The sequence below is a fragment of the Podarcis raffonei genome, chromosome 2 (genome assembly GCF_027172205.1).
Source record: "Podarcis raffonei isolate rPodRaf1 chromosome 2, rPodRaf1.pri, whole genome shotgun sequence".
Lineage (NCBI taxonomy): Eukaryota > Metazoa > Chordata > Lepidosauria > Squamata > Lacertidae > Podarcis > Podarcis raffonei.
The window spans coordinates 10,915,356-10,927,154 of NC_070603.1; the positions used below are offsets into that span (position 1 = coordinate 10,915,356).

The following is an 11,799-nucleotide window of genomic DNA, read 5'->3' on the forward strand; positions in this document are numbered from 1 at the left end:
TCATGGATTTTGTGTTTTTATTTTGTATTTTTCTGTTGTAAGCCACCCTGGGATATTTAGATGAACAGCAGTATATGATGTTGTTGTTGTTGATGATGATGATGTTGATGGCTGGAGCTAATGGGATTTGCAACATCTGGAGACCCAAGGTTAAAGAACACTGCATACTAGCAAGACACTTTCAAGAGCCAACATAGTCGTTAGAGTGTTGAACTTCAGTTATGGAGACTTAGGTTCAAATACCTGGTTGTCTGTGAAACTCAGGGGCTATCTATAAGCTACACAAGCAGATGGGAGACTGTGTCCCGAAACCAACTTCAGGAGGAGGGAATTTAGAGTGGGAAAGTGCAGAGGAAGAGGGGGGCCGGTCACTGAACCCTTTTCTCACCCATAAACTACTTTTCTGTCCCAGTGTCTCCACAAGCAGCTTCTCTGGGGTGTGTCTTAAAAATAATATAATGGAGAAAGGGCAACAGACTCAACACACAGTTACTAGTTGTTCCCACATGGATGGGTGTAAACATCTTGGAACTGAGAGCTGATGCTTTATCTTTCTTAATTCATTTTCATAGATCACACCAGTTCTATGCATCCAAGTTCTCTTTTACCTTTTAGAAGACAAAAAGCATCCATGCACCTTAAAAACATCCTGTGTGCAATTGGCTGGTGCATGTTTGCAAATGCATGCATTTTTACTGGCACATGAGACGGAGAGACAAGATTGGCTTATCTTTTGCAGGGAAGGCAGAGTAAAACCAAACTATTTCAGAGCCCAGTGTACAAACTCCCATTTGCTCTGCATCCAGCGTGCTCCCACCACTGGTTTGAGAAGCGGTGCATGCATGACGTTAGCCACAACCCACATCTATCCTGTAGTTTCTTATGAAATGCTACTATGATGTGTCATCCCCAAACCGACATCCAACTGAATTGGAAAAAAGAATGACCTAGCTGTATTTTAAGCCAGAAATGTATACAGAGGGGCCCACATGTGTTGCCTCCATTGTGACTGTGTGATAGACACATACAGAACCAGCCTTATGAGCTGTCATTGCACTACACTGAGGTCCAGTAAATGACTAACCATCTCAGACCACTTCCCCCTTCCCCCTCCCCAAACGAATTTGGTCCTCTCTCCTTATGTCTGAGAGGAGAGGAACAGTGGGGTCAGGAGGTGACTGGTTAAGGGCCTGAGTGTGTGGGGATGGGGGAAGCTGAGGAGGAGCAGGAGGGCAAATGTCTTGGTCCTCCTGGGATGGACAGAATGGGCAGTCACAAAACCTTTTGCCCCTTCTCCTTTCTCACATTCCCCTTGTAGTGAGACTACCAGGAGCCTTGCCACAGCCTCCTCCTCCTTCTCACCCCACCCATTGCAGCCAAGCAAATGAAAAGGCTGCAGTGATGTCACACACAGCTCTGTGGTCTAAACCACTGAGCCTCCTGGGCTTGCCGATCAGAAGGTTGGCGGTTCAAATCCGTGAGACAGGGTGCGCTCCCATTGCTCTGTCCCAGCTTCCGCCAACCTAGCAGTTCGAAAGCACGCCAGTGCAAGTAGATAAATAGGTACCACTGTTGTGGGAAGGTAAATGGTGTTTCCATGCGCTCTGGCTTCCATCACAGTGTTCCGTTGTGCCAGAAGCAGTTTAATCATGCTGGCCATGTGACCCGGAAAAGCTGTCTGTGGACAAACACCGGCTCCCTTGGCCTCAAAGTGAGATGAGCGCCACACCCCATAGTCACCTTTGACTGGACGTAACCGTCCAGAGGTCCTTTACCTTTACCTTTTATACCCCCGCTGAAAACAGATTATCATTAGCCCCTGCACCTCATCAGTCAAGTCCTCACAATCCATGCGTCCAAGTCTCTAATTCTAGTTAGTTTCCCATGGCTCAAGTCCTGGAATATGTGAGATAACAACAGCAATAACATGTGTGCTCTGAGCATGAGCAGAGTGCACCCCAGCAGTACACCTCTGGGCATGGAGACAAAGGGGCAGGACTTTCAAGTCACCAGCGTCCCATCAGATTTGAGTCTGGCCTCTCCCTGCCTCGTTTTTTCAAAAGTAAGGTAAAGGTAAAGGGACCCCTGACCATTAGGTTCAGTCGTGACCGACTCTGGGGTTGTGGTGCTCATCTCGCTTTATTGGCCGAGGGAGCCGGCGTACAGCTTCCAGGTCATGTGGCCAGCATGACTAAGCTGCTTCTGGCGAACCAGAGCAGCGCACGGAAATGCCGTTTACCTTCCTGCCGGAGCGGTACCTGTTTCTCTACTTGCACTTTGACGTACTTCCGAACTGCTAGGTTGGCAGGAGCAGGGACCGAGCAACGGGAGCTCGCCCTGTTGCGGGGATTCGAACCACTGACCTTCTGATCCTAGGTCCTAGGCTCTGTGGTTTAACCCACAGTGCCACCCGCGTCCAAAAGTAACTTTCAGAAGTAAGTTACCTGCTAAATTTGTGTCCTACAGGACCAGTCATCGCTTCTCCTTGGAGGATATGGAAGATGGCTTCTCCACCAACCTTATCCTGGCTGGACCAGTCTCACATTTGTTGATGGAATGATAGAACACCTGCTGAACCTCACAGCTGAACCCATTGGGACCCAATACAACCTACAGCCCAGTTTTAAAGGTGGGGGGAAGACATTTCTGATCCTCATTTTTCATTCGCTCCAGCTTGCTCAAGAGGGTATCGGTCCTGGTCACCCCAGCAGAGAGGATACTTGTTAATGTCACTGTGGAAGAGAGGAACTTGTTGACTCCTGGGGCTGAGAGAGGGTGGTGTATAAATAAGGTGGTTTATGGGGCTCGGGGAAAACGTGCGCCCCGAGGACAGAATCAGCGATGCGCCATTTCCCGCTCCCACCAGCCCCTCTCCCATTTTATGGCTTAATTAAAGGCTGCCCCATAAATCCTGACGCAGCAGCCAAGCCTTCTCTCCCCCTGCTGCCCCCTCCTCTAGCCCAGCAGAGTCCAGAGGCTCTATGCCGCCTTTTAATGAAGAGTGTGATTCATTTGGGAGCAGACCTTTCCCTTCTCCAGAAATGGAGGAAGGAGGCGGCAGGCTGGGTGGGGGTGAGGTTGCTAGCTTCTTGTTCTATCCCCTTCCCGCCCAGACACCCACCCTGCCGCCACCACCAAACCATGGTATCTGTCTTTCTCTCTTGCATTCACTCTCACTCAAGAATAAAAGCCCAAATATATTCAAGGCCTGGGTTAGAAGATGCCTAGTGAATCAGGCAAATGCTCCCAGGCTCAGCCAAATCACTGTCATGAAATACACGCCCCCCCCTTGCCCCCCAAGTCGTGCCTTTGCTGGAGGCAAATTCCTCAGCTGCCTTTGTGTACAAAAGGGCAGAGAGGGGAGCCCCACTGAATCAGCACACTTGACCCCAGCTGCCCTCCGTAGCAAGCCTTTCTCAACTTCACCTTACAAATGTAAGCAGGATTCTTTACTGGTGGAGTAGACACTATGGTGATGGGATAGCCTGTGCGTGCAGATATCCCAAGACTTCCTACAAACAGCATTTGAAGGATAAATATTTGCTAAAATAATCAGAGCCAAATGCAAAGAGGAGGACAAGTGCAGCAAATTCCCATCTCTCAGTCTCTCTCTCCTGCTGTTTTGTGCAACACGTAAATATTCAGAATTCCAAACTACTCCAATATGCAAACCAAGAGAAGCTCGCTCATGTTTGAAAAGAAAGGTCGCTTCCGATGGAAGAAACGGGTGAACTCCACCAGGTCTATGACTTTATGACAGGGCTCGTTAATTTCCAGTTCAGGTCCCCTAACGGCAAGTCAATTTTGCTGTCCTTCTAGGTAAAGGTAAAGGACCCCTGACAGTTAAGTCCAGTTGCAAACGACTCTGGGGTTGTGGCGCTCATCTCACTTTACTGGCCGAGGGAGCCGACGTTTGTCCACAAACAGTTTTGCCGGGTCATGTGGCCAGCATGACTAAGCCGCTTCTGGCAAAACCAGAGCAGCACACAGAAATGCCGTTTACCTTCCCACCGGAGTGGTACCTATTTATCTACTTGCACTTTGACGTGCTTTTGAACTGCTAGGTTGGGCAGGAGCTGGGACCGTAAACGGGAGCTCACCCCGTCGTGGGGATTCGAACCGCCGACCTTCTGATCGACAAGCCCTAGGCTCTGTGTTTACACCACAGCGCCACCCATGCCCCTTCCTTCTAAGGTCCCCCTAAAGAAAAAGGAAATTAAAGTACAGTGTCTGATGAGGTCCGTCCCATGCAGCATGCCTTCAAACAGGCCTTTGCCACTTTATACAAGCATTCTTATACCACTTTAAACCGTTGTGGTTCCCTGCCCCAAAGTACACTGGGAACTATAGTTTGCTCAGAGTGCAACGCAGACCTACAATTCCCAGCACTCTTAACAAACTACATTCCCTGGGATTCTCCATGACTGTTGAAGTGATAGAAATGTATGGTGCTTTAAATGTTTGGTGCGGACGTGACTTGGGTGTAATGGTGTAAAGGGGCAGTAACGTGGGGTGGCAGGAGAAATAACAGTTCCATTACTATTTTCCCAGCAAGACCAATGTCGTGGAGGGTTATTTTCCAGCTTTGTAAACTTGGAGGATTGGAAGCAGGCCTGTTAAATTGGCTAAGCTCAGACTGGCACAAGGTCACGCAGTAAACTTCATGGCTGATCAGAGATGTGAACCCAACTCTCCCCAGCCAAAGTCCAACCTGCTAATTGCTACACCAAGGCTGAATAACAGGATTCAACTAAGCAGATTGGATCCTAACTTCCCCAACTCCCCACAGGCCACTCTGACGGGCAGTGATTTATGTTAAGTTGTGGGTGAACATATCAGACGACACAGCGATTCTTCAAACAGCTCTTGTTTATTCACAGGCCAGGACAGAACAGAACTGAAGGCTCAGTCAGCCTGCTTATATAGAGCTCCAGTACCACGTTACTGTAACAACTTTCTAAAACTATCCAATCACTGAACGTCACTTTCGATCCTTCATTTGCATAACTATCTACAGGATCCCCCTGCTGGCCCAGGGTGAGAACTTCAATACATAACAATTTAGCTGCAGTTTAAAGACTCGGTAGTACACTCCTGGTTCTTTCCCATCTTCCTTTTGTAGGTGTGGTATGGTTCCAAATTGCGCCTGCGCAGGAAGATGTTTTCCTTTGCAGCTGTGGCTTGAATCGAGCTGCATCTGCAAAGAGCCAATCCTTGCTGCAAGCGGGGCTTGCATTCTGCTCTGACTTTAAATTAAGCTCTGTGCTTTCAGCAGGGCGTTGTTCTGCTTGGGAGCGCCAACTGGGAGGTCTCAAACAAAGCTGATCCCAGTACAGTGGTACCTCGGGTTAAGAACTTAATTCGTTCCAGAGGTCCATTCTTAACCTGAAACTGTTCTTAACCTGAGACACCACTTTAGCTAATGGGGCCTCCCATTGCTGCCGCCGCCACGCTGCGATTTCTGTTCTCATCCTGAAACAAAGTTCTTAACCCGAGGTACTATTTCTGGGTAGTGGAGTCTGTAACCTGAAGCGTCTGTAACCTGAAGCATCTGTAACCCGAGGTACCACTGCAGACTTGCATTTACCTCCAAATTTAAAAGATGGTAAGTGCAAGCTCCAATTGTAGATGAACCACCAGGACTCCCAATTGCTCCTTTGCAGCCATGCATTTACCAGCCCCATACCTGCTACTGGGTGTGGTATTAAAGTTGTGTAAAAAGGTAAAGGTTAAGGGACCCCTGACCATTAGGTCCAGTCGTGACCGACTCTGGGGTTGCGGCGCTCATCTCGCTTTATTGGCCGAGGGAGCTGGCGTACAGCTTCCGGGTCATGTGGCCAGCATGACTAAGCCGCTTCTGGCGAACCAGAGCAGCGCACGGAAACGCCGTTTACCTTCCCACCGGAGCAGTACCTATTTATCTACTTGCACTTTGACTGCTAGGTTGGCAGGAGCAGGGACCGAGCAACAGGAGCTCACCCCATCGCAGGGATTCGAACCGCCGACCTTCTGATTGGCAAGTCCTAGGCTCTGTGGTTTAACCCACAGCGCCACCCACATCCCTTATTAAGGTTTTGTACATACTCCCATTTACTCTGCATCCAGTTTGTCACCCCCCTTGTTTCAGGAAGCATTGTGCACACAATGCTAGGCACAATCTACATGTATCCTCCTGTTCTATACAAAAATGGGTGGGGGGCAGGAGAAGAAATGCCTGTAGCTGCTAAGTAAACTTTTAAAAAATAGCATGTGAGAACTGAGGTTTTTAAATGTGGTTTTCAGAAAGAGAACTTGACCAGAAAACGATCCTAAGAGCAGAAGGTGATTTTACATCATTATGGCAATGCCTTGGCTTGGTCCGGAAATGGCAGAAGCAGGTAGGAGAAGATGTATTGTACTTCACACACTTTCTGTCCCAGTCTCTTCCCCTCTTCCCCTTCCTCAGCTGTGATTCCCATGAGGACTGGCCCTGTGCTTTTCCTAAGCAGCTTTGGCCTGAGTCAGCAGAGTTCTCCATATGTTCTTAAGTTAGAATCATAGAATCATAGAGTTGGAAGAGACCACAAGGGCCATCGAGTCCAACCCCCTGCCAAGCAGGAAACACCATCAGAGCACTCCTGACATATGGTTGTCAAGCCTCTGCTTAAAGACCTCCAAAGAAGGAGACTCCACCACACTCCTTGGCAGCAAATTCCACTGTCGAACAGCTCTTACTGTCAGGAAGTTCTTCCTAATGTTTAGGTGAAATCTTCTTTCTTGTAGTTTGGATCCATTGCTCCGTGTCCGCTTCTCTGGAGCAGCAGAAAGCAACCTTTCTCCCTCCTCTATGTGACATCCTTTTATATATTTGAACATGGCTATCATATCACCCCTTAACCTCCTCTTCTCCAGGCTAAACATGCCCAGCTCCCTTAGCCGTTCCTCATAAGGCATCGTTTCCAGGCCTTTGACCATTTTGGTTGCCCTCCTCTGGACACGTTCCAGTTTGTCAGTGTCCTTCTTGAACTGTGGTGCCCAGAACTGGACACAGTACTCCAGGTGAGGTCTGACCAGAGCAGAATACAGTGGCACTATTACTTCCCTTGATCTAGATGCTATACTCCTATTGATGCAGCCCAGAATTGCATTGGCTTTTTTAGCTGCCGCGTCACACTGTTGGCTCATGTCAAGTTTGTGGTCAACCAAGACTCCTAGATCCTTTTCACATGTAGTGCTCTCAAGCCAGGTGTCACCCATCTTGTATTTGTGCCTCTCATTTTTTTTGCCCAAGTGCAATACTTTACATTTCTCCCTGTTAAAATTCATCTTGTTTGTTTTTGCCCACTTCTCTAATCTGTCAAGGTCGTTTTGAAGTGTGATCTGTCCTCTGGGGTGTTAGCCACCCCTCCCAGTTTGGTGTCATCTGCAAATTTGATCAGGATGCCCTTGAGTCCAAGTTCTCCTGTGCCAACCAATTTGGTCAAAGACAATTTAAAAAAACCAAACCAAACCTAGCTTGCATTTCCATTCTGACTGCAGAGAAGACTGTCTACTTAAATAAGTGCAGGCTAGAGACTTTTGTGGACTCGGCTGAAGACACACCCTACATTTAAAGCACACGCCACCCAAGAATCTTAGGAGTCTCTCTCTCTCTTTTTTTTAATATAATTTTTATTAAGTTTTCCATATTTTATTACATTTCAGTATCAAAAAATAACTTAAGACATTGCTTAAATAAAGCATCAACCTCCTTCCTTCCCTCTAACAGACTTCCATATCTCATTACCAATTTCTCCACATTCCTAAATTCACTTTTTTACCTTAAATCAATCTTTTAACAATCACCTACTTATAAGTAAATCAGCTCCTTAATTTCCCATTACCAAACATTTCAACTTAAACCTACAAACGTATTCAACTCTTTGCAATTTTCTTTCATATAGAGTATAAATTTGCCCCAGTCCTTTTGGAACAAATCATCACAGTGATTCTGAATCTTCCCCGTCAGCCTCGCCAGCTCCACGTATTCTTTTTTTTCTTTCTTTCTGGTTAGTTAATTTTATTTACAACCTGAATTAAAGTCTCTGTAAAATGAAGCCATTTGTAGATCTCCCAGAAGCCTAAACTTGCTTAGAACAAACTATTCAAGTTATTCTTCATCATCAGGAGGGATTCCCAGCTCTTCATCTGTCCACTGAGAAGCATCTGGATAAGGAAAGTGACCCAGCACAATATCAGGATCATGCCAGAAGTTCCACAGGATCCAGAACCACATGAGCGCACTGAGCACTTCCCCCTTTATCTGATGGGACGGCGGAGGCTCTACATAGTGGCGGTACTTGAAGACATGCGCCTCTCCACTTGCACGCCGGACTCCCGTAGTCGCGCCAGAACCGCTTTGGGCACGTAGGACCCGGGCGGCCAAGCGCAACCCGCCGCCCATCCGCCACAGAGACCCCGCCATCCTGGCTGCCACCGGCGGAGCCCTTCAACCCGCCACAATGTCACTCTCCGCTACCGGGTAGCGCCAGCTCCACGTATTCGACCATCTTTACTTGCCAATCGAATCTTGGGAGTCTCCTAGTTTGTTAAGGGTGCTGGGAATTGTAGCTCAGGGTGGTAAGCTACGGTTCCCAGGATTATTGGAGGAAGAAAAAACATCCTTTGAATGTATGGTGTGCATGAGGGCTTATTTACAGAGCTTGTTGCTATGAGGATTTCAAATGGCAGCAAAATTGTGCTTGTGCCAGGCTCACCACATAGCTGGGACCACTGCAGTAATCTTTGTAAGTGGTTTAGCCTTTAGTCAGCAGTTGTCTGAACGCATACCCCTTGCTTTTTCATAATTCTCTGCCAACCAACACATAAAAGGAGACATTTTTCAGGGAAGCAGTTCTGCCTCCCTCCTCACCACCTCATAATTCAGTCCACATCTGATTATTCCTCAGGAGTACCTATATCTTGGAGTTCTTATGAGGTACAAAAAGTAATCACAACAAATGCTCTTAGGGTACACTGCTTTCTTGAGGCTGAATGATTTAATGCATCTTACCCCCCCCTCCCAAAATCTCTTGGCCTGCCCTCTAGAATCCGCAAATGGCACCCTTGATCTTTACTTGATCCTTATTGATCTCCAATAATGACACTTCCCATCCAGTTAAAGAAAAAATATGGACAGCGCGGTAAAGCTAGGGCATGATCCAACCAGAGCACTTTTAAAGCCCATTGCTTTCATTGAAATCAACCCCAAATCTCTAGCTTTAAAGACTTAAATATTTCATTTTGCTTCTACTCCCTGGCTTACAAAAAACTGTATGTACCACACTTGGAGATGGGTCCAAGTAACTGCTAATAATATATTCTCCAAAAACAACAACAATCCACCAACAACAACCAGGGAATCATCCATTGTTGCATTTTGTTTTGTCTTGCCCCACCAACCCTTGATACTTGAAATCTGTTTAGCATCTAGGAGAAAGTCTTAGAGACTCACCCTACACTACATGTTACAAAGAGGGGTGCCAACTCCAGGGGACTGAGCTTTTGCCATCCTTACCATCAGGGGACGGAGGAGGCTGAGGCGGAGGTGGCTTGCTCCTTCCCCTCCTGCTGTGGAAGGAGGCCGAGAGAGGAGAAGAAGAAGAGGAGGAGTTTGGATTTGATATCGCACTTTATCACTCCCTAAGGAGTCTCAAGGGACACGGGTGGCGTTGTGGGTTAAACCACAGAGCCTAGGACTTGCCGATCAGAAGGTCGGTGGTTCGAATCCCCGTGACTGGGTAAGCTCCCGTTGCTCGGTCCCTGCTCCTGCCAACCTAGCAGTTTGAAAGCACGTCAAAGTGCAAGTAGATAAATAGGTACTGCTCCGGCGGGAAGGTAAATGGCATTTCCGTGCACTTAGTCATGCTGGCCACATGACCCGGAAGCTGTACGCCGGCTTCCTTGACCAATAAAGCGAGATGAGCACCACAACCCCAGAGTCGGTCACAACTGGACCTAAGGGTCAGAGGTCCCTTTACCTTTTTAAGGAGTCTTAAAGCAACTAACATTCTCCTTTCCTTTCCTCCCCCATAACAAACACTCTGTGAGGTGAATGAGGCTGAGAGACTTCAAAGAAGTGTGACTAGCCCAAGGTCACCCAGCAGCTGCATGTGGAGGAGCGGGGAAGCGAACCTGGTTCACCAGATTACGAGTCTACCGCTCTTAATCACTACACCACACTGGCCGGCCAGGCCACTGTGTTGGGCTCAACCCCCCTGGCTTCTCCTGAAAAGTCACCTAAGAATGACGTCACGTGTGCGACATCAGCCCCCCTCAATCTTTGGAGCGAAGTGGCACCTCTGGTTACAAATGACATGGTTGGGGGGAATTCTTGTCAATTTCACAGCTGAACTGCCTCCCCTTCCTGTGATGCAATTCTCTATACCAGGGGTCGGCAAAAATTTTCAGCAGGGGGCCGGTCCACTGTCCCTCAGACCTTGTGGGGGGCTGGGCGGCGGCGGGGGTGGAGGGACGATGAGCAGCAAGTGAAAGGGCTCCAGAGAGGGGCTGCTTTAAATGGCGGCCGCTCAAGCAATCACACTGCTGCTGCTGCCACCAATCAAATCCCAGCCCCCTTTCTCCGCAGGGCTAGGAGACGCCAGGAGGTAGGAGGCACCGCCGGGGTGTGGGGCTAGGGGTGGGGTGGGAATGGCACAGCTCAAACAATCAGAATCAGATCCACGCAGTGATTCCCAGACCATCCACAGGCTGGATCCAGAAGGCAATTGGGCCAGATCTGGCCCCCGGGCCTTAGTTTGCCGACCCATGGTCTAAGCCAGCGGTTCTTAACCTGTGGATCCCCAGATGTTGTTGGACTACAACTCCCATCATCTCTGAGCTCTGGCCTTGCTAGATAGGGGTGATGGGAGTTGTAGTTCAACAACATCTGGGGACCCACAGGTTGAGGAAGGCTGCTCTAAACCTTTCACCAAAGACCAGAGGACGGGTGGTGAAGAAAATGGCAGCGAGGTGAATGGGTAGGTAATGCAGAACAGACAAGTCACCAGCTGCAGCATCATGGTAGGACTGCAAACAGATCTAGTAACAGGACAGCCTGGGCTGGTTGTAAGCAGAAAAACTGGCAAGTGGCCCTAATGGACCAGTCTCCATTGCCACTGCCCTTCATCTTCGTTCCCTGCTCTGCCTCAGTAAACATCCCTTCACTCTGTTTCCCATCCCACTTCTCATAAACAAAGTCTGTCAACTATTTTGCAGGCTGCACATGGGCAGACCTAGCTCTGCTGCCAAGAATGTCCTCAAAAGAAGTGTAACCAAGCACAGTGCCCTGAAGTGTGTTTGTGTATCCCATGGATGTGTATTCTTTGCAAACGTGTTTATTTTATTTTTTTAGGTGTACACTTATGCTCCTATAAAAATATAAAACCCGAAGAGACTCCTAATCTTGGAAACTCAGACAATTTTTGTCCATAGTTAGAGATGGGTGAATGAGTCTTTTTCTGTTTTTCTTGTTTTCTCATTTCTGCCACCATTTTTCCATATCCGTTTGCCATTTTTTAATAAAAGAAAAGTCCTCATGAAAATTCCTCAGCATTGTGGTGCAAATCTCTCCTTATGTGCACATTAAAGCAAAGCAATTTCCCCCCAATATACCATAGTTTTCCGTGCATAAGCCGAGGATTTTGTCTGTTAAAACAGTCATCAAAAATTGAACTCGTCTTATACCCGGATAGTGCGGGGGGGGGGCAGGAGGTGGGTGATTGGTTGCTTCCACAATCAGGAGATGTTTAGTTGTGATAGGTACGGTGATTGGTTGCTGCG

General features: G+C 48.0%; 1 protein-coding gene across 1 annotated transcript; it reads right to left on the bottom strand.

The window, feature by feature from the left end:
* Positions 1 to 8,119: 8,119 nt before the first annotated feature.
* Positions 8,120 to 8,498, bottom strand: LOC128406298 (NADH dehydrogenase [ubiquinone] 1 beta subcomplex subunit 2, mitochondrial-like). The gene has a single exon (XM_053373595.1). It carries the CDS (start codon positions 8,441 to 8,443, stop codon positions 8,129 to 8,131), a length of 315 nt encoding a protein of 104 aa, XP_053229570.1. The 5' UTR covers positions 8,444 to 8,498; the 3' UTR covers positions 8,120 to 8,128.
* Positions 8,499 to 11,799: the final 3,301 nt, after the last annotated feature.